The following is a 23,226-nucleotide window of genomic DNA, read 5'->3' as shown; positions in this document are numbered from 1 at the left end:
CCACCAGTTGGGAACTTAGGGTGGGAGATTGTTCCACAAAAAACTGGGCAAGGTAACAAGAGTCTGTCTCAAAACCAAAAACAAGATGCGTCAGAAGATGGGTGTTGTGATTGGGGCTTTAATCTTACTACTAGGATGGCTGAGGCGGGGGAAATGGGGAGCTCAAATCAGAGAGACCCTGTCTCAAATACAAGTGAATGAATACAAACCAACAATGCGAACCAAGGCTCCAGATTTCTTTTGGTCCTGTTTCCATAGTTATTAATCCAGCATGCAGAAGCCAGGGGAACCAAGCAGTTCATTTCCCTGAATGTCCACAGCCACGGGATGCTTTAGACTGGTCATACTAGCTGGGGAAATCATCGTTTGTTTTTACCACACCCCTCACAGCCCTTGTTCAAGTGTACTCAGTTTGGTTTGGGATAAATCACACAAAACTGCCGGGTTTGCACCAATGGATATGAGCAATGTCTTTAGGTTCTGAGTAATTTCTTTTCCTGCTGACTGTGACCCTGTAAAGTTGGTCCTCTTATCGTTAACATACACCCCGAAAGATGAAAACAGAGGTGCAAAGAAATCAGATGCTTTCTTGAGGCTCCCACACTACCAGGGGTCACAGCTGGAATTGCCCCCTCTCTTTTACAGTAAAAGCTTAGGGAGACAGGTGACTTCCCTTCTGTAGCAAAGACAGCTGTCAGGTCTTATGGTCTGTTCTCCCTCATCTAGCGAAAAGAAAGGTGGAGTTTTTATTTGCATATAGATTTCAGCACCTAGCCCTTTCATTTTACATCAGAACCTTCCTTGGGACCCAGAAAACCAGCGAGAACGCGGCTTTTTCCATTGAGGCCACCTATTCATGAACCCAGATCGCCTCCCTGTGGACAAGCACCGACTCTACCCAGATCTCACTTCCTCTCGTCTCTTGCATTTAAATTTTCAGCCATAGGCAGTCCAGGAATTTTTGGGCGCCGAGTGCCACCATGTGGCCAAAGTGGTACATTTGGTCGATCTCCGGAAGGGATGCAGAGTGTGAGTCTAGCTCTGAAAAACTCAGCCTTGATCACCAAGGTAAACTGGGACTAGGATCTTCTCCAGGCCACGGTCCTGTAACTGCAGTGTTACATTCGGAAACAGGCTAGGGCGGTGGCGATAAACCTAAACGCATCATGACATGTAGAGACTCGCTCATTTAGGACCAAACTCAGCCTCGTTCAAGTTTAATTGAATCTGATAAGGTAGAACTCACCTGTAAATCAGATTACCTGACAGTCAACATTGCAAACAACTGGCTGTCATTAAATGTGAATGCTTTGAAAGCCCGGAAAATGTGAGCTGCAAAACTGACCTTGTCCATTGTGCCCGAGCCAATAACTTGACGTCCCAGGCATCCAGTCCTGATCATACATCAGGATCTGGGGCCTGGAGCAGCCTGGAACAGCCATCTGGAGAGGTGGTCACAGACATGTGACTTTGGAGAGCCCATTTCACAACAAGTTGGTACAGTGTCTTCCCCAAAGTCATTTTCTTGGTTCATTCTTCCCCCAGTGATGCTTACAGTATTCTTAGAAGTTTCCTTTCACCACTGTTTAAGTATGTGGCAAATTTAATATCCTAGGTGATAATTAGCCATCCTTCCTTATAACCAGTTGATGTCTCTAGGCCCTCCGTTTTAATAGGCAATGATCATTTAACTATCGCCATAACACTGTAAGTGAGAAGTGTTAAAGCCACATAGCTGAGGTGCTCTGAGATGCTCTGTCATCCCAGCACCAGTACAGCACAGGGAGTCTGGGCCCAGCCTCGGTCTTATCTCAGGCTGAAGATGATGATGATGACAATGGTGATGGTGACAATGTCAAAGATGACAATGAGCCAGGGTGGTGGCACACACTGCTAATCTTGGCACTTAGGATACCGATGCAAGATCTCTGAGTTCTAGGCCAGTCTGGTCTACATACTGAGGTCTAGATAGACCTACCAGAGCTACATAATGAAACCGTCTTTAAAAGGAGGAGAGGGGCTGGAAAGATTGTTCCACTTCCTGTTCTCCCAGAGGACGCAGTTTTGACTCCTAGTAGCTCCATCAGGTGGCTAATGACTACTTATATCTCCAGCTCCAGGGGAGCCCCGTGTCCTCTGCCTCCCTGGGCACCTGTGCATACATGGCATACATCAGCTCATGCAGGGACATATACATATGTATAACTGGATGCATATTTTATTTTATTTTGAGGCAGAATTTTTCCTTGTGGTCCTGGCTGTCCTGGAACTTACTCTGTAGACCAGGCTGGCCTCAAACTTGGAGATCTGCCTGCCTCTGCCTCTAATGTGCCATCACTGCCCAATATGAATATATAATTTAATTAAAAATAAAATAATAATAACAGAGCTAGGCATAATGATAATCCAAACATTTAGGAGATGATGATAATGATGAAGATGATGGTAAAGTATTATAATTATACTGGATTCATATTTGACACAAAAAGGTCTTATGTATCCTCAAGATACTCTCCCTCAAAGCTAAGTGCTTGCTGCTCACACATTCCTCTTGAATCCATCTTGTTCTGCTCCAGGGTCTGCTGCAGTCAGTGTTTGGCATCTCTGGTTGTTCTGCAGTATCTCATGAATGACGCTCTGAGCTCCCTCAAATGTGCCACACATCATGCTGCATAGATCAGGCATCATACAGCCTTGGCCCGAATCCCTCTTCCCCAAACCCTTTACACATTGACACCTCGTGCTGCCCACAGATCTTAGTGCCAGCACTTCACTTTGTTTATTTAGATAAGATGCAGACCAACCCATCACAAATTTGTGATTAGCATGGTTTCAGGCATTGAGGAGAAAGGGCTCGGACTAAGCTTTGCAGCTCCAAGTGAGACAGGGAGTGTTTGTGGGAGTGAGCACCCACTCAGGTTAGGTCACGGTGAGCACAGCCAAGAGGACCCCTGCTAGTGGGATGAGCATGGCCCTGGTGAGAGTAACTGCAAGCTGGCTGGAGCTTGAGAGCGTCTGAAAAATCTTTCCCCAGCCAGCCTCCTCTGACTGAGCCAGACTTTCCTGCGCAACACTTTGGTGACATCAGGGACCTTCTGCAGACTTTGCTGCCATTCCAATGCTCACACTTTAGTGCAATCTTGTCATCCATGTCTGTCCCTCCCAGTGGATTAATGCCAGGTAGGCCTCTGTTCATATTACAACCCACACATGGGATAGAGCAATGCTCAGTATTTTTTTGGCCAAATGACAAATAAATTGACAAACACACAATGCCCTTAGCTCCACCCAAGAGAATATCCACCATATGCTGGCATCTTGTGTGGCAGGAAGTCTATTTAGTGACAGCTCTAGCTGGAGGCAGATAGCCACTGGGGAAGCAAGGTACCCCCCCCACATACACACACGCACGCGCGCGCGTGCACACACACACACACACACACACACACACACACACACACACACACACAAAGGACCATAGAGAGATCTATCCCAGGGGTTCCATCTGGCCATATCTAGCGGTGTCTTTGGGTGAACACCATGTTCCAAGGAGGACAGAGATCAAAGAGGATGGAGACAATGAGGAGGCAGTCAAGCAGGAACAGACAGAAGGCCCAAGAGCGCCTCCCGAGGATGGACAGTTCAGACTGACTTACTATCGAAACATCCCTGAGGTGGAGGCTTCCACCACTTCCTCCAGCTGCTGCAACTTGTCAGGGTTCTGTGTCACCTCCACCCTTTGTCCTCAGCACCAGTTAATAGTTTGAAGCTTTATCTCCACGTGACCAACTCTCAACTTCACCGCCTTTCTAATATGACCTCCATGGCTGCCCGTAAGAATATTCACCCTTCTATTGGGAGTGTCTTTTAGCTTGCACCCTTCCCCGACACAACACCACCCCTCTGCAACCTTCTGTTGAAGTCTACATCCATCTTCCAAACTCCAGGCATCCACAAAGCCCTTCCTTCCCCCAACCCTAGGCTACATGTGCTCTCTGCACAAGACACTGGATGACGCAGCAGGATCTTGGCACTCACCAATAGGATAGGCTAATGGATTACAGGGGTCCCAAAGATCCACCTGTCTCAGCCTTTCCAGGAATGGGATTACAAGTGTGTGCCACCAAACTTGGCTTTTAAGAAACATTGTTCTACTTAAAAACAATGTTATCATGGGTTGTAGGGATTCAACTTAGGTCTTCATCCTTGCAAAGTGAGAACTTCATTGACTAAGGCATTATTTCACACACATACTTTTTGATATTTCATCTTTGCAGGTTTTCATGTAACCCAAACTAAGGTAGTTTTAACCATCTGATCCTCTTGAATAGTTGGTTGCCACAAGAAGGACAAGAAGCAGTCAAGGTATCTTAGTTTACCAAATTGGCTTTATTATTTCCAGTTTGACTTATCTCAAATCCTTTTATTTCCTATCCAAGATTCCTGAGCCATAGTCCAGATCCTGGGATTTACCACCAACTTCAAAGACAGAAAAACTGCCCCATAAGATATGAGCTCAACCTTTAGAACTCTTCAAGCAGGCTATGTCTTAGTAAAGATAAAAGCATCCAAAACCCCAAGCAATGTGGACCAGCACAGCTTCACGTTCCTGGGAGAAGCAGCCCTAGAGAAGAGGAAAGGGCATTGGGCTCTGAGCACCTTCTCTATTCTGCCTTTCGTGTCTGTTGTCTGTAAACACAAGGTTTACACAGTGCATTCCCCATGGTACATCAGAGTGGCTGATAATAAACTGTTGCCTGGTGAGGCTGAGTGAACTCCCCAGCCCTGCCTGTGAGTGTGCCATAGCACAGAAAGAAAGCCACCTTCAGGGACGACATCTGAGCAGATGGCCCATAGCGTGAAAGCTGTCCATTAAACAGCTCTCCAGACATTGCTTTTCGGGTCAAGCAACAAGTGAAAGAGCCCTATCCCTGACATTGACATTGGCACTTGAAGAACCCTGAAGAGGAGGGCACCAAGGTTGGCTGTGGGCTCTCCTGGGAAATGTGTTGGCTTGCAGTTCTTCCAGCTACTGCACAGTTGTCGCTGATTTTTTCCTCTTCAGAGTTAAGAAGTCTCAGCTTCAGACATCCAAGACCACAGAAATAAAGTTTTTTATTGTTACTGTTTAATTTAAAGAACATCACACAGGCCTTTATGCAGTTGTCATAGCCATTAAGCCTAGAGTGACCCTGGCTTGATTTAGATGGTGCTCCTCTTTTTATGTCTGCTTCCCTGTCCTAGGCAAGCTCACACAAGAACGCACGCACGCACGCACACACGCACGCACGCACACACGCACGCAAGCACGCACGCACGCACATAGTGTGCCTGGCCTCAGTTCTCTCACAAGTTCAGCAGGTCCAGGCCTTGTGTGGTGGTTTGAATGAGAATGGCCCCATAGACTCATATGTTTGAATACTTGGGCCTCAGTGGAACTGTTTGGAAAAGATCAGGAGGCGTGGCCTCGTTGGAGGAGGTGTGTCACTGGGGGGCGGCTTTGAGGTTTCAAAAGCAGAAGCAATTCCCAGTTAACTTGTGAGCTTGTTCTTCTGTTCTCCCCCCACCCACCCACCCCCACCTCGCTCTTGCTCTGCCTTGTGGTTATCTCGAGATGTGAACTCTTAGCTGCTGCTCCAGTGCCTGCCTGCCTGCCTGCCGCCATTGTTCCCCACCATGGTGGTCCTGGGCCCAACCTCTGGAACTATAAGCTCCGAATGAATTCTTTCTTCTGCCTTGGTCATGATGTCTTATCATGGTTAGTACTTGGGTGTGAGAAAGACCAGGAAGGTCAACATGTAGTGTCTTCTGTACCAGTGGCTCTTAAGCGTGCCTGGGGGCAACTCCATGGCCGAATGAAGTGTGTCAGCTGAATTGTCTACAGAGCACACGTTGGAAGTGGCGCTGAGAGTCAGCCTGTAAGGGAAAGCATCAGCTCAGGACCCCCAAGGCCAAGTGCCCAGCACAAAGGAGATGCATTTGCCCCAGTGGGACAAAGGGCAGGGACAGGGGATAGATGAGAGGGGGAAGGGAACAAAGGAGAGAGAAAGGGGGTATTTGTTCTTTGCGGGGGTCAGGAAGTACTGTCTCTGGATAAAGGGAGACAGATGTGGCACATAGGAAAATGGCATTTTATAAAGGTAAAGGAGGAAACCCCATATTAGGATGAGGTGCTTACTCTTGATTGGGTAGGTTAATTAGGTAAGCCAAGAGGCTTCTTATTGCTAAACTTCAATATTTCAATAGCTGGATCTTGGTAGTCAGCCTCAGGAGGAGGAAACAGCCAAATAAGGGAAGAAACATTGATGGTTACTGATGGAATATAATGGTTTTTAGCAAGGAAGAGGGAATGGGGGAGAAGGGCAAGGCCTAATGGAACCATGCTCAAGCGGGCTAGTGTCCCTTCACAGAAAATGTCTGAACTACAAAAATTCCTCCTAGACAGAAAGACCATTATGCTTCTAGCTACCTGTAAGTGGGAGGTGCAGAGCCTGTCATGAGCTGGTTGCATGGATACAGTTTTGTGTGAGAATTAGAAAGGAGAAAGACCCGCCTACCTCCACCTCCTTGGGCCAGCTGTCTGTGTGCAGTTCTGGGCGACAGTGTGATCACAAGGCAAGCCATGATAAACTGATCTCTACACCACAGCCTGGATATTGGCCTCATTTTCAGCCTAACCTAGCAGCAGCATTTGTGAGAACTTTGAGAAGACCTAAGGCAGAGGGGCTGCTTTCTTGACTGTGTTCCGCATGAGAGGAAGCGACGCCAGAACTTCACTGTTGGGCTTCTGAGACATATCCTTGGAGACTTCCGGCCGGAGCTCTCTCACAGCCATTTGCACCATCTTCTATGTGTGACAGGCAGGGCAGGGTGGCAGGAACACTTATTCAAGGCTTCTGTGCCTCTGCTCTGGGACACCAGCAGCCAGGCTCTATTTTCCTTCTCTCTTGTCTACTGCTCTGGGAAGCCCAGTTTCTGAAACCCCCAGGACATGTCCCTTGGGAAGCTTGGGCTTTTTTGGCACTAGCTGGGCACTGACAGGTAGTGTTAGAGTTTGGTTATATTACAACTTTATAATTTCATTTTTAACTCTACCAAACACCTCACACTGCCCCAAAGCAGACCACCTGTCATAGACCTAGGCTAAGACAATTTAAGTCAGGGCACTGTCTGCTCCCAGAGTCTTTCTCGAATCAGCCATTGCCCTTTGGGATTCTCTGCCTCAAAATGATCCTCTTCCAAAGACCCTGGGGACTCGTGGGCAAAGAGTTCCTCATCCCACTCCATGTCTTCTCTGGAGAAGCTGTGGAGGATGTGTCTGGAACTCCCCAGGCTGCAAGGGAAGGGTGAGGGAGAAGGTCAGGCTCAAGCTGGCCACTGCACAGAGGGGAGAACACTCAGATTGACACCATTCCTTCTGAGAACATCCATTGATCCTCCAGTTCTAGGCTTTAGGGAGAACCTTAAAGTGATACAAGGTGGAGTGTGGGTGAACTTCAACCAGCATTGACCTGGCCTTGAAGGAGAGCGTTGAGCATATGGCTTATTACTATGGGAGTAAAATGCTATCAAGGAGACTCTAGATCCACCAGAGTTGAGTGACTTGTGAAGAGGTAAAGGGATAGCCACGGAGTCTGTCCTGTGGCATGGCCTGAGTGGCTGTGCTGCACAAGGCAAGGGGAATGTGGGAGTTGGTCATGGGAACTAGTCTTGGGAGAGAAGGGTCTGGCAGCAGAGAGGTCACAGGAGCCAGTGGCATTATGACCCCATAGGGACCAGGCCAGCAGGAAGTCCTGCTCTGTGGAGCAGAGGCTGGTCAGTGCCTTCCAAGGCAACAGTATCTCAGCATAATGTTGCTATCTGCTCAGTGCTCTACTCTGTACAACTCAAGATGTCATTAGAGATAAGCACAGGTGTAATCATTAGGCCAGATTGGAAATAAGGTCTGAACAGAGGACAGCAGTGAGCCAGGATGATGGTATACAGACTGTGAGAAAACATCTCAGTCCAGCCCCACCTCCCATAAAATCAACAACTTTTGCACAAGGGATGATGGATTAACACATCCTAAGAAGCACCCGGAAAGTCTGGAGCACATTGAGATTGTCTTGGTTCTGTTAAGTAAGTCCAAGCACTTACTCTTTTTTGTGGGCTTTGGGCTTAAATTTCAGGGTGTTGAATGCTCCTTCCACAGCCTTGGGCAGGTAAATGGGGTGTCTCTCAAGCCTCCTCTGGGTACCAGTGACCCTGTGTTCTGTGCTCCTTCGAAGCCGGCTGTCTGCAGTGGCATGAGCAGCGATGGCCTCAGAATGTCTGCGTGGTGCCCGCAGAATCCAGTTGGAGTGCAAGCTGTGCTCCTGTGAGCTGGTTGCCACTGGAAGAGAGAGCACGTGACTTAGGCAGCTGGCCACTATCAGGGGAGCGAATGTAAACAGGTGGGGAATCCTCCACAGCAACGCAAAGAAGGCTGGATACAGTGAGTTCCAAAGAAGGCTGCTGGGGTCAGGGGGCAGAGTCTGACTCAGCAAGCCCAGGGCTGGGTCAGAGTCCGGATCTGTACTCACTGACTCCAGAAAGATGGCTCAATGTATTGCATATTGTTCAAAGAGACACTATTTTTGTTTAAAGTAAAATATAAATAAAACATGAGTGTGTTGAAATCCTTTGTGGAAATCTTATGCCCAAGTGTTGACAGTGGTAGTGACCTACAGATGGTATTTGTCTTTTAGTTTCTTTTTAAATTAGTTTTAGTTGTAACGATGTGCACGTGAGTGTGGGTTCTCTCAGAGGCCAGAAGACAGGGTTGAATCCCCTGAAGCAAGAATTACAGGAGCCCAGTGAGGGTGCTGGAATCTGAACTCTGGTCCTCTGGGAGAGCGATGCCGCCCTGTAACTGCTGAGCTGTGGCTCCTAGAACCTTTATTTCCTTAATACTTCTGTGTGCTGTCTGGTTGGTTTGTTTTACAGTGAACATAGATTATTGGTGCTGTTGGGGGGAGGGGTGTGTCAGTCAGTTCTCTCTGGGAATTGAATGAATTCAGTATTTCAAGCTCAACACCGAGCCCTGTCACTGGCTATTGTATGGCTCATTCCTCCCAAATGCAGCCCCCTTCCACATTTCCTGAGGGAGGGGGATGATCACCAGTGTCAGTAATGAACCAAAGGGCACCACAAGGTCACATGTGCCAGAACAGAAACTTTGGAGACTCTGGAGGTGCCCTACCCAACACTGTAGAAAGGATTATAAACATTTATGGCATATATTTATATAACTATAAGCAGTTGCTGGGGTGGAGACTCTGAGGGGCCAAATTTTGGAGAGAAAGATGTGGGACTCGGGAGTTGTCACCTGTGTTGGAGTGGACGTCCTGGCAGTGCAGGTGTTTTTGAGTTACCCCTGCTGTTTGTAAGTAACCCCTCACCCATCCTTCTGTTCATAACCTCAACAAAAATTCATTGATTCCCCAATTTGGACACCAGTGCAGTAGTTACTGCGGTCTATCATGGGCTATCTGTCTAGGCCCTAGCCTCCAGGTTAAGTAGACATATTTATGTTATGTCTCCCCAGGGAAAGTCACACAACACTGGCCTTTACTTTTGTTATGTTTTTTCTTTTTTTCTTTTGAGGCAGGGCCTCACTGTGTAGTCCTGGTTTTTCTGGAACTCTCTACATAAACCTACAGAGATTGTCTGCCTCTGCCTCTCATGTGCTGGGCTTAAAGGTGTGCACCACCACACCTGGAACAACAACCTTTCTTATGTTTATGTTTTGTTTTTTAAAACAAGACCTCATATAGCCCTGGCTGGCTTTGAACTCTCTTTACAGCCAGGAATATCCTTAGACTCCTGAGCCTCCTGTTCTCCACTCCCTAGCGCTGCAATTACATGCATCATTACCATGCCTACTTCCTACAGTGCTGGGAATGGAACTCCGGACTTTGAATGCTAGACAAGCACTCTTCCAAGTGAGCTACTTTCCCAGCCTTCCACACAGGGCACTTTCATGACAGCCATTGCTTCCACTATAACCGTCAGGACATCCTGTGTCCTTAAGCTTTCTGTCATCCTTTCTTAAGTTTTAGTGGATTTCCAGGCCACTGTCATTGGGCAGGAGCAGCATGGGGACAAGGAGTACACAAAACAAGGCAGAGTGACCCTCAGTGGGTGTCACTCTGTAGTCACAGAGGCCAACTTAGAAATACAGTGCTTGCCACAGCTAGAGCAACAGTAAACCAAGAGCCTGCCTTGTGGGAGCATTGCGTAATACTCAGGAATTACCTAATATTGACACCAATCACCATTATCTTGTTGTTCAAGAGCTAGAGACTCTGAATAAAATCATTGATAAGTTCCACAGTGTGAGGGAAGGGGAGCCAAAGATGAGGATATTAGCAATTTTGGAATGTAAAAGTGGATTCAACTCCAAAGTGGTGGGACTTCTACTGTCTGCTGGGACACTCATCACATTTTGGTTAGAAGTAAAACTTACCCCACTTGTCCTCCCTCTCCAGGGGCTGTCTGGGCCTAGCTGCACACCCTCACCTCACCTCACCTCAGCCATGCCTAATACTCCTCCTTAGCTAGCTTCAGGAGGCTCAGAGCTGAATTTTCAAACAACTTGCCCATTTCTTTCTTATATAAAGTGCCCATACATCAAATATATACTTCTAGGCCTGTGAGGTTTTGATTTTGGCTTGTTGCTCTGTGTATTTGTTAGTATGACTCCTCAATTTGTTAGTATGCCAACCACCCTCTTATTATTTTAAGGCAGGGTTTCTCACTATCCTGCTCACTGACTCAGCTAACCTGGCTGGACAGTGAGCCCCAGGGGTCCTCCAGTTTCTGCCCCGCCCCCAACACAGATTATAGGCTCTCACCATCACACATACCTGACTGCTGGGAATTGAACTCTGGTCCTCATACTGTTGAGGCAAACAGTTATAGATGAGCCATATGTTTAGGCCCTGAGCTATGGATTTTTGAAACAGTCTCCTTACATAACCCAGGCTGGCCTCCAAACTTGTCTGTCCCCCTAATTCACTCTTCCAATTTCTGGAATTATAGGTGTGCAATCTGTTTGGGTCATTTTGCATACAGCATTAGGTAGTATTAAGAATGTTCATATCCCAGAATCCTCATAGCTTCCCCCATGTGACACCATTCCCCACTGATTGCTCCTCTCTTTAACCATCCATCCTCTCTTGCTTTCCATCTTGGAGTGTTAGGGGGTCCCACCCTGACAGCTGTAGTACAAACAAAACAAAACAACAAAACAGCGGTGTGGGCTGGGGCCGTGGCAGTAAGGGCAACTGAGACAAGGTGAGGGGGCCAAGCCTGACAGGAGTGAAGGAGTCCCTGTCAGCCAGGAAGGCGTGGTCCCTGATTCCATCCCAGAAGCCCACTCAGAGCCCCACCTCCCCTCAGCACATTAGGGTGCCTCTCCCAGCACTCACCATCAAAGTCCACGTCTTCATTGGGCAGGTCAGCCTCAGCAGTCCTCGGCCGTTTTTCTGTCTCTAGCTCTGCAATGATGGAGTCAAAAAAGGCGATGGCCTCGGCCACATCGGTGCTGAACTGGGAATATTTCTTTGAGGCTGCTTTCTGCAACAGAAGAATGGGGTGCGGTGAGAGAGAGTTGCCTGGGAGTTATATAGAAAAGCCAGGAACATTGAAAAGAATTAATATTTCTAAAGTTACATGCATATGGGGTTTGTATTTGTGAGGTTTCAGAGGAAAATTTGATGGCTAGGATATAGATTCAACATGGTATGTACCACTAGACAGATGGATTCTTTTTTAATGATGTAATATTGTATGTTCACAAAGAATAGAATCTTGTCATTTATTACAATGTAGATGGATCTGGAGGACATTACCTTAAGTGAAATAAATCAAATACTGCAGGGCAAACAAACACCTCATGTAATCATTCATATGTAGAAGTTAAAAAGGTTCATCTGATAGAAGTAAAGGCTTTTAAAACAATTGTCCCCAGAGAGGGTGGTCAGGGCAGAGAAGAAACACATAGAAGCTAATGCAGGCCCAAATAGACAGGAGTTCTAGAGTTCCACAGCACAGCAGAAGTTGTAGTTGCAAAAAATTATTACATGTTTATAAAGAACTAGAAGAGGGGCTTGCAGACTATGGTGGAAACAGTCCTCATCATTACTCACTGCACATATGTATCAAGTCATCACATTCTACCACATAAATCTGAGTAACTATTACATGTCAATTAAAAGGAACATTTGATTGTCTTGTGGAAGGAAGATCCATGGCCATTGCAGGATTTCTCATCTCAGAAGGGAATTGTGAAAGGGAGGACAATGACATCTACTTCTTTGCCAGTCATAGATTTATCATCAGACATTAGAGAAAAGAATTTCCTCTTCTTTTGCCTTCACAACTGTTCTCAAACTGCTTTATATGGAGAAGATGACCCACAAACCCTGAAAGACACCCACATCATGAAGCCGGGTACTGCAATGGGCTCCATGGACGCCAGGTGAGGTGGGTAGGGCAGACATCCGGCCTGAGAAAAGCTCCATGAGGGATTCAGAGAAATGAACATGACACTGTTTACCAGTGTGAGCTGTTGGATGAGACATGGAGTCCCACTCTGTGAGGCTTTGAAAGTGGTATGTGGGACTAGCATTAAACATGAACAGAATTAAGTTAGGGAGTAGAATGTGGGGTGATATCCCTCTGTGTCATTGTGGGGTACATCTTGTATGACTAGGAACCAGTAATCCCAGAATTCCTTTCTTTCCTATTTTCTTTTTCGAACTGCAGAGAGCTGTCTTACAGGAAAAACTGTTGAAGGACCACAGCACACACCTGAATAATATATCTTAAAAGTGAAAGATTATTCTTGGGCACCAACCCTCTTCAAAGAGTTGCTTTAAAAAAAAATGATAGCATCAAGGGGAAGGTGGGAAGCCCACTGGCAAGGAGAGAAGCAAGCTCATCCTCCTGAAGGCACTCTGCTGTGCTTCCGGAAGATGGAAAGCAGTTAGGAGGGCGATGGGACAGAGGCTGCAGCTCTGAGGACAGCACCAGTGGAGAGGGAAGCTGGCACTATTGAACCACCAGGAAGCAGTAATGTTGCAAATGTGATGTCCCAGGTACCAAGGGCTGAGGGTGGGTTCAGGGCTTCTGATATAATTAACTTCTCCAAGCTCAACTGTGTGCACAGCCTTGAATGTACCATGTTTCATGTTTTCCTCTGAAACCCTTTCATGCCTCTGACTTAGAACATCCTTGCCAGATGCAAGCCCTTTGACCTTGAACTTCCCAGCTTCCTGAACTGTAAGAATAAATCTAACTTCTTTGTAAATTACTCGGTATCGGATTATCTGTTGTAGCAACTGAAAATACACTAAGGCAAACAAGTTTTATGTTTTGGTGATTTCAAAAAATTATCGTCTCCCCAGCAGTTTGATGACAATGCTGCATTGTCTTTTGATTTGTGTTGTCTCTGATGAGAAATCTGTAGCTTTTAATCTTTATTCCATTGTACAAAATATGACCTTTTCTGATGTGGGATAATGCTCTTGTATACTGTAAAGATGTGCCACTTGTATTGGTTTAATAAAACACTGATTGTCCAGTAGCCAGGCAGGAAGTACAGGTGGGACGATAAGGCTAAGAGAATTCTGGGAAGAGGAAGGGCAGAGATGGTCACCAGCCAGTCATAGATGAAGCAAGATGAGAATGCCTTACTGAGGTAGCAAGCCACATGGCTAAACATAGGTAAGAATTATGGGTTAATTTAAGTTGTAAGAGATAATTGGTAATAAGACTGAGCCAAACAGTTTATAATTAATAGAAGCCTCTGTGTGTTTATTTGGGACTGAACAGCTGCAGGATCAGGTGGGACAGAAACTTGCGTCTACACTTTTCCCTCTTCCCTTCGCAGCAGTTTTCTCATGGAATGCCTAGGTTTCACTGTTGTGGTTTATCTTCCCAGTCACTTTTTAAACCTCTGAATTCTGTGGTTTGCTGCGCATGGTCAGCGGTGGAAAGCTCACAGCTACTGACTCCTCACTGGTTTCCTCATTTACTGTTTCTCCTCTGAGTGCATTTGAGTGTACCGTCATCCCACACCTCCCAGTGTTCTGCTGGATTCTTTTGCTAACTTCTCTTGTTGAGTTGGTTTTGATTGTTCCCCTTCTTCCATTCTGTCTTCACCTTTGCTGATTCCTTCCTTGTCTGTAAGCTGTCTGTAGTGAACCCATTGTCTTCCTTAGGTTTCTATTGCTATAATAAAACACCATGCCAAACACAACTTGGAGAGAAAACTATATTTCCCCTTACAGCTTCTGGTCTATCACTCAGCAAAGTCAGGCCAGAAACTCAATGCAAGAACTGGAGGCAGGAACTGAAGCAGAGACCATGGAGGATGCTGCTTACTGGCTGGTCCCATAGCTTACTCGGCCTTCTTTCTTACAGCACTCAGGACTACCAGCCCAGAGGTACCACTAGCCACAGTGAGCTAGGCCCTCCCATATTAATCATCAATCAAGAAAATGCCTACAGGCTTGTCCATGAGCTAATCTGATGAGTGGGTATTTATTAGATATGCTCCTCTTTTTACCAAATAACCCTAGCTTGTGTGTCAAGTTGACATAAAAAACTAGCCAGCACAATTGATCTCTTGTCAACTTGATACATAAACACATTTTTATTCAACTATAACCTTTCCTTTCTTATTTATCCCCAAGATCTCATTGAGACATTAGTATCAATAACTCACTATATTCCAACCTTTAAAAGTTCCACATACTTTAAAAATTCAAACATCTTAAAAATTTTAGCTTCTTTAAAAGTCTCTCTCAAAGTTTCTCTAAAACATCCAGTCTTATAAACCCCCCAAAGTCTTTTTAAAAATATCCAGTCTTTCTGAAATATTCAAAGTCTTTCTAAAATTCCAAAATTCCTGCAAAATTCCAAAGTTTCTCTATCTAGGATACCAGTTCCTATAAAACCAAAAAGCAAGTTAAATATTTTTTTTATTCCAAGAAGGAAGAACCAGGGTATAGTCACAATATGAGCAATGCAAAACTAATCTCCAAAAGTGTAAATAACTCAGAGTCATTCACGAATGACCTTATGGCTCCAAAGGGCTTGGAGAGTTGTGTTTCTCCAGCTCTACCCTTCACATCATGCTCAGCTTGTCTCACAAGCTCCAGTTATCAGCACTCCACACCTGCTGTTGTTCTCAGTGGTCACCCCACAGTACTGGCATCTCCAAATTGCTGGAGTCTCTGCAGCTGGGCTGCATCTTTACCAACAGCCTTTCCTGGCATCTCTTCAGGAACTTTGACCCTGCCACATGGTACCAAACCTTAACTTCTCTCCACAGCCTCTTCAGACTTGGGGTGTTGATTGCAACTGAGGCTGCATCTTCACCAATGGCCCATGCTGGTGCCAAGCTACCTTTGTGACCTCTTCGTGTCTTTAAAGCCAGGACCATCTGAGAGGTCCTCAGATATACAGAATTAAGCTGCTGGCATAGGGTACAGCCCTGGCCTCCCTGTCCCACAGCTTTTGTGGGCTGGGAGTGAGAAACACTTCCCTGCAGATTTTTCCTGCAAGATGCTGGGCTCTTAATCACAGCTGATTCTTAAGCTTCAGCTAACCAGAACCCCAGATTTTTGTTCAAAATATTGAACAGCCTGAGATTCTTTAAGGGGATCTTTCAAACTTCCTGTGAAACTTTGAAAGCCAGGCCTCCATTACCTACATTGCTCTAAGCATTATCCTCTGAGTTCCCATGACAGCTCATTAAGCTCTGAGCAATGGCTTTTCTATCCAAATGTCTCAAAGCCCTTCCACAATCCTGTGCAAAACGTGGTCAGGTCTGTCACAGCAATGGCTACTAATTTCTGTCTTAGATAGGATTTCTATTGCTGCAATAAAACACCATGACCAAAAGCAAGCTGGGGAGGAAAGGGTTGATTTCATCTTATAGCTACAGTCCATCATCCATCTAAGTCAGGTGGGGGGGACTCAGGGCAGAAACCATAGGCAGGCATTGAAGCAGGAACCATGGAGGAGTGCTGGTTACTGGCTGACTCCCATGGCTTGCCCAGGCTGCTTACTTACAGCACCCATGACCACAAGCCCGAGGGTACCACCACTCAGTTAGCTGGGCCCTCTCACATCAATCATCAACCAAAAAAAGCCCACAGGCTTGCCCAAGGACCACTCTGGTAGGGTGGCTTTTCTCAGCTCAAGCTCACTCTTTCCAAATAACTCTAGCTTATTTCCATTAAACATAAAAGGAGTTTAGCACCCTCACCAAAAGGCCCCCCCATTCACGATGTATCTTTTCTAGTCTGGTCATTGGATTCATTCTGAAAGTGTCTGTCTTTTTACTGGAATTCTCCACTTGGATCTTTAAGCATCAAAAAATTGTTTAAAAACAATCCACTCTGGCTGGTCCCAACATCTGTCATTCTGAATCCTGTCTGTTTCTTGACACCTCCTTCATTTCCCCTTCCTTTTGAAATGTTTTTGTTAAAACCTACACATTGTGTTGTCAATAGGCACTGAGGGTTTTGGTATCTGAAAGCTGTCTTTGCTTTGCTAGACCTTCAGTTTGGCTTTTTGTCAGTCTTAGGCAACTGCTGATGTTAAAATTTTTTGTTGCTATGGTTACCATGTGTGAATCATTTTTTTTTATTTTCTCTTGAAACACCATGCTTAAAGTGAAGGCTAATTAATTTCCAAAAAACGTCTTCCTCCTCAGCATAGGTCTGCTCTGTGACACACTTGCCAGAGGATCCTTTCCCCACACTGTGGCTGTCTGTCTCTAGGCACTGTCCGACTACAGCCACTTACTAGATGCTTGTCTGCATGGTAGTGGGGGGGGGCAGGGGACAGTCTGCTTTTATGACCAGTTCCAATCTTAGGCAGTACCCTGTGGTTTGGGGATGTGACCCTCTCAGCCCTCCTCAGCATATTCAGTCATGGACCCAGTATCCCTCACTTCTCTCCCAAGGAAACGTCTTGTTTTGGGAGCTACAGAAGAACAATCTGGCCTGGGGTTTTTATAGTATCCTCTGAAGAGAACCGTCAGCAGCTGGTCCCTCCCATAGGCCAGCACTATGAGGGATACTGGACTTCAGTCTGCCAGTCTTTTGTGAACATCCTTATAATAGTGTTTCCTATATTCGTGATCTTCCAAGCCTCCCCCGACTCCCTAGTTCATGTGTTGCTTTTGCCAGTTGTCAATAGCTCTAGGAACCTTTCCAGGTATATGGTTACCTCACATAAGCTGGATCAGCTGTCCTGCTGAGGCAAGATGAAGGGAACATGATGTAGACATTGGAAGGAAAAAGAGCCTCCCTCTCAGAAATCAGTTTGAAGCCTCTCACAACTTCTATGCAATTAGTTAGCATTTGCTGCAAAGGCTGAAGACTTACAGTTAATATTCATATATTTCATATATAGATATTTATGTTCATATGGCAGTGTGTCAGGCTTAAGGCCTGAATGCCTTTCCCTAGACATCACCTGAAAAAAAAAAACCAACCAAACAAAAACAACCCAATAACTTTGTTGGCAGTAGAGATGGAGATGTCCTACTTTCTTGCATCTAGGGGACGTGGCCAATTGTAATCTTGTGAAGTACCCCAAGGAACAGCCCTATGAACTCATTTTAGCTTCTCTGCCACTCTTTAAAACAGCAACTTCAACCCTAGCATCTCTGCCCAAAGCCAATACACGAGTTTGGTAAAATTACTCAAGAGAGAGCCACACTTCCTGTGTCGTGACTCCTCTCTGAGAAGCACCCACCCATTCTCCGGGCTGTGTCTTACTTTCTTCTGAGCGCTTCTCCTTTGTCCTTAAACCTTGTGCTTAAGCTTACATGAAAATATTAGTAAACTCCAACTCTGCTTCATAAGCTTGCCAGTCCTGAAATTCCTCATAGCATCAAAGCTAAGAATCCTGCTTTGACCTGACGTTTTGGCCTAAAAATCTAAGTCAATTCCTCTGACTGTCAGAAGTGACAACAGGGAGTTGTGTCCTTGCCTCTGCCTCCCCCAGTAAGTATCAACACTTACTGCAAGCTGCATCTAATTCTCCCCTTGGATTTTAGTTTGGCCAACTTCCCAGGGACGTCAGCTATCTGGTGCTGCCAAGAAAAATTATGAACTTGCTACATATTTGGGTTGTTGTTGTTGTTATAGAAATGGGTATAGACAAGAAATTGTCTTGTGCTTGAAATCTTAGCACCTGGGGAGGGGAAGCAAAGGGTATCATTTATGGCCTCCTAGGTATATGACACCCTGTTTAAAAACATAAAATAAAATATTAAAAAGATGGAGTGGAGATATAGCTCAGTGGTAGAGGACTTGCCTAGAACAAATGAAGCACACAGTTCAATTCTCAATTATCATCAAAATATAAATTAATCAATTAATTGATTGATTACATTAATTAAAATGGGAATCTTATTCTTTCTAGGTCTCTACATCCCAAACATCTCTCAAATTAATATACTTTTCATTTTTCTTTGAATCTCTTTTACATTGAAAATCTGGGTTCCAAATGACATTAACAAAATAATTTCCTGTATCTTACTGTACATGACCATATCAAAGCATGCCCAACATTGACCATGAATGCAACCGAGGGTCCTATGTCCCCAGCCTTGTCAGAGTCAGCTGTGTCCTGCCCACAGCCTTTGGGAATAAATCTTTCCTGTGTGGTTGTGCTGGTGACTTGGTGGTGAGACACTGTCACGTGCAGCAGTTAGTTTTCAAGGTTTGCCATTCTGTTTTTTTTTTTTTTTTTTTTGTTTTTTTTTTTTTTTTTTTTTTTTTTTTTTTTTTTTTTTTTTTTTGAGACAGGATTACTCTGTGTATCCCTGGCTGCCCTGGAACTCCCTTTACAGACTAGGCTGACCTTGAACTCACAGAGATCTGCCTGCCTCCATCTCCCAAATGTAGTTTCCAAGATTTAAGGGCTACTCTTGTTTCATTCTCTTTTAATGCTTTAAAAGCTACAACAGCATCCCACCAAAATTAGAACCATGGCTTGAGAGATTGTTTCCATGACAGCCTCTTCTCCTTGTGTCCTCAATCCTTTAATTAGTCTTTATCTGTCTTCCCAACACTTTTTTTCTGAAAATAAGCACACATGTGGACCACACACAGGATTGCAGCCATCTCTCTGGTGTCTGAGGGACAGCTCAGAAGCTTGCTGCTTGAGTATGGAGGCTTGAGTTTGGATCCACAGAATCCACATGAAGCCAGGCAAGGTAACACCCCTGTAATCCCAGCTTTTCTATGGTGACACTGAAATAGAGAATCCCCATGAAAGCTAGCCTGGTTTACACAGCAGTGAACAAGAGTCTCTGTCTCAGATACAGTGGAAATCAAGTACAGACACCCAAGGTTGCCCTCTGATCATCACATATGCACAGCTCCATTCACACACATGAACAGGAACATGTGGGCATACATACAAGATTTTCAAAAAGAAACAGTGAGTATATTTATGTTCATGTTTACTCAGTGAGTCATATAATGCACATCTGTGAACACTGCCATCTTCATTCTCCATCCAGAGTTCAACTCCCTAGTCTACAGAGAACCTTCTTAATAGCTGTGTAGTTTTCCATTGTATCCATGCACCATGGCGACAACTGTAGTAATCATCAGATCATTTGTAAGTGTTAAAATGAATAGTCTGACGTCTGTGTTGTTTTGAACATTGCCAGTAGGGGCCTAGCTTAAGGTAGGGCTGTGTGAGTGCCCAGATTACTGTGAATAACTATTAAAGCGACAATGAGAAGTAAACGACAGCTGGACGTTTCCATCATGGGATACAGTTTGAAATGCTTCTGAGTGGATTTGGGGATAGTTTCTCATATCAAAGCTGAGGCTTGATTCTGGTCTTTATGACCTATACTTGTGGCAGTTTCTCCTTTCCCACAATCAGAGGCTGAAGATTTAGGGGTGCAGCTGTTATTACAGGAAAACCAACCTTACAAAGAAGATGTCTGTCACAGCACACTGAGTGAGCTCACGAGTCCTGCAACCATGAGCTTGGAACTCTAGGCAGATGCCATTGTTTCCTCTCTACCGTAACTGTTTAGAATGGCTGGTGCAATGTAGCCTGCTTTCTGATGTAGGCTGATGGCCCCTTTGCCATCTGCCCTTCTCCAGCCTCTGGGGAAGAAAACCACTCTCTGAGGGTATCTGTCCCAGAGAACAGAGGGCACTCATTTGTAGTCACAGGCAGCCTCCTGTTGCCCGACTATTGTCATTGCCCAAGTTCCTCTGGCCCTGCTACTCCATCAACAGGGGGTTGAATTATTTTTCCTAGGTAGAACCCTTTGCACTTTTCCAAACCAAACCCCATGATATTTCTCTCCTTAGTTTCTGACTCCCTGAAGGCAATATCCAATGTTTTTCTGCATTTACTACCCCCCTGTTCTACTGGTATCTAGGCTGTTTCTTTTCTGCTGGGGTCTGTCAATAATTATCTGCAGAAAATGTGAGTCCTCCCAAGTGAACTTCTCATGTGAACAACAACCAGAGGAGAGGGGAGGGAGATACTCCACCAGCACCAGTGCCAAGGAAACCTCCATGAGTTTCTAGTCCTTTTCATCCTTTCTGACCTGTCCATCCATGTCCTCCTACCCCACTCACCCCCCAACTCAATGGCCAGAGAGTCAGTTCCTGTGTTCTCTCCTCTCTGAAGTCCTCACCATGGTTTGCACAGACAGAGCTGGAATGCTCTTCGATGCTAGTGTTCCACTTGCGTGCATGGTCCACCTGTGAGACGCTGAGTCATGCCCCCTGCTGCTCTATGCTACATCCACACCTCTTCCATGAGATGCTATTGGCCAACCACACAGGGCCTAGGATGCCATCTTCAAAATGTAATCTAATCAAAGGCCTTCAGGAGCAATAAGGTTCAAGAACTCCAACTACAGCATCCAACCTTTGCCATCCTTGCCCAAGAGGATCAGGACTATGTCAAAAAGCAATGTGCATCTTTGCTTATTTTCTACCTTTGTGTTAGACAGGGTCTGGTTATTTGCCTCTGGCTGGTCTGGAACTCACAGAGATCTGCCTTGCCTCTCCTTCCTGAATGCTGGAATTCAAGATGTGTACCCAAACACCCATCTCCAATATGTGTCTATTATTTTAACACTATAGTATTTAAAGAGAGAGGTGCCCATAATTGAATGGGATTTTAAAAAAAATTATGGGACTTAAAAAAAATGAGAGTTCATGAAACAAGACCTATATACAGGCAAAACAACCCACAGAAAGTACAGTCACTGGGGTTTGAATGCAGGCATGCACACATCCTCGTACACGTTCTCCACAGATAAGCTAGCTGGTAAATTTGCCCAGGCTGAATGAACACTCAGTGAAGTAGACAGCAGAGCTGAGGAGAACAATACAGAGACTTAAAAAAGAGGAAATTGCCCCAGAACGGCTAATTGTTGCTGTTGTCTACTACACTTAAACACTATAAGAGGAAGGACATAGCCTCTCAGTCACCAACAGCCAGGTCCTCAGTGTTCGGCTGGGACTTCCAGTTCACTCCTGTGAAAGCCCCATTTCTCTCTCCAAACACTGGCCTCTCAGAAAATGTCCAACAAAGAAAAGCCACAAAGATGTCCAATTCTGCAATCTTGGCAGCTGTGGTGGCCCTGAAGTTGCCAGCAGCCAAGTCCTCACCCAAAGCATACCATACTCTCCAAACTCTGGCACAAATCAGTTTGTGGCAGACACAGCATCACCTCTCCATTACGGGCACATAAGTGCCCCACTTTAGTTCAGCCATGTGATTTTCTCCTTCCCCTTCTCCCTCCTCAGTCTCCAGGGACTGGAGGAGTCACCCGGGAGTTGCTTTGCCCAGAATGCACTTGATCTTTTACTTTTTAAATTATGTTTGATCTGGCTTTCTGCTTTTATCAGGGTACAGAAAGCCTATCACTCAGACTTCTGGCCAGATGGGTCTGATGATGTTTACCCGAGGCTAGTATCACTCCCACAGGGAGGAAGCTCAGTCCCACAATGTCCCTGTTTCAACTCTGCTCACATGTTCCAGGTCATCTTTCTAGCTGTGTCTGACTGTGATTGAGAATTTCTGGAAAGAAGCTGTGTCTGCAATGACTGTGTTGCCAGTCCAGAGGCTAATCACTTTATGTCAGGCTAGTTTTAGTACCCCAAATAGCCTACCTCTGTGTCAGTACTAATGACCTATGTAAAAATAGATATTTGGACTCTTTTAACTTAACAGACCAACCAGCTTCCACCAACCCAAAATCCAGAATGTAATCATATGGTGCCTGAGGCCCTGTAGAGAGAGTGTGTTTCTCTGTAGAGAGTCCTCCCTCTTGTGTAAATGTTTCTCTGGAATATCACCAATGGAATTTTAAGTTTCCTTGATTTATGTCTTTCTTTGTTCTGTTACTATAAAACTAGACAGAACTGCTTCCACATTTTAGAACATTATATTTGGGAAGACTGGAATATGTGTTCCTAGGTCATAGGAACTTACGCTCCAGAATAAACCATATCTTTTAATCCTCTGAAGTGAGAGCTGTTTATTTCAACAGGCCCGACCAGCTATTTATCAGGATTCCCACTCCCTCCTCCTTGAGTCCAGTTAGTTTTTGACAGTGGCTCACATGACTGCTGTTATTATGAAACACGATATGAAGAAAACCTGTAAACAAAGGTAAAGGGATAGGTGGGGTAAGGTGTGCTGTGCAGGGAAAGCAGCTCCCATGTCCACTAGGGGGCACTGCAGTCTCAAACCTCCGCTAAAATCTGCTTGCTGGTAGGAAGACTTCTGAACCCAGCTTTTGTGGGGCTGTAGGGGGAGTCTATTACACAGAAAATGATCGATTAAATCAGTGGTCACTGGCAACCAGGTCAACCTCCCCCTATACCCAGAGGGCTGCAAGTCCCAAACACTCATCTTGCTTTGGTCTTTTCTGCAGCTAGCCCCTTCCTAATGCTACCAAGGCATTAACACACAAAGGTAGCAGTGAGGATCCTGAGGATTTTACAGGATAAATGCCAAGAAACAGAGATCAAGACAAATACCCATTTCATACCATCATGTAAGTGGAAAAGACCTTGGCCCACAAGTCATGACTCTAGGAATCTCTGGTTTAAAGTCGTCTTATACAACCTCAGCACTTGAGAAGCTAAAGCAGCAGGTTTGTCGTGGATTCCGGGTCTG

The 23,226-nt window shown here is 45.4% G+C and overlaps 3 protein-coding genes across 3 annotated transcripts in view; 1 reads left to right on the top strand and 2 right to left on the bottom strand.

Moving 5' to 3' along the window:
- Positions 1-1,354, bottom strand: part of LOC127230055 (guanylate cyclase soluble subunit beta-2) — a 58,428-nt gene extending 57,074 nt beyond the window's left edge. The window contains exon 1 of the mRNA XM_051195172.1: positions 1,263-1,354. Within this exon, the coding sequence (XP_051051129.1) occupies positions 1,263-1,354 (92 nt within the window). The remainder of the gene's footprint in view (positions 1-1,262) is intronic.
- LOC127230298 (GTP-binding nuclear protein Ran) overlaps positions 1-23,226 on the top strand; it is a 1,116,469-nt gene that overhangs the window by 994,093 nt on the left and 99,150 nt on the right. The gene's annotated exons all lie outside the window — the stretch shown is intronic.
- The window catches only part of CUNH13orf42 (chromosome unknown C13orf42 homolog), a 29,201-nt gene continuing 13,024 nt past the window's right edge, over positions 7,050-23,226 (bottom strand). Inside the window, exons 2-4 of the mRNA XM_051195561.1 lie at positions 11,454-11,601; positions 8,140-8,374; positions 7,050-7,333 (exon numbers count right to left, since the gene is read on the bottom strand). Coding sequence (XP_051051518.1) covers positions 7,159-7,333; positions 8,140-8,374; positions 11,454-11,601 — 558 coding nt within the window. The 3' untranslated portion in view covers positions 7,050-7,158. The remainder of the gene's footprint in view (positions 7,334-8,139; positions 8,375-11,453; positions 11,602-23,226) is intronic.

This window comes from Phodopus roborovskii, unplaced genomic scaffold, assembly GCF_943737965.1.
Source record: "Phodopus roborovskii unplaced genomic scaffold, PHOROB, whole genome shotgun sequence".
Lineage (NCBI taxonomy): Eukaryota > Metazoa > Chordata > Mammalia > Rodentia > Cricetidae > Phodopus > Phodopus roborovskii.
Note: the sequence above shows the minus strand (reverse complement) of the source record. Positions and strands in the feature narration are given on the sequence as shown.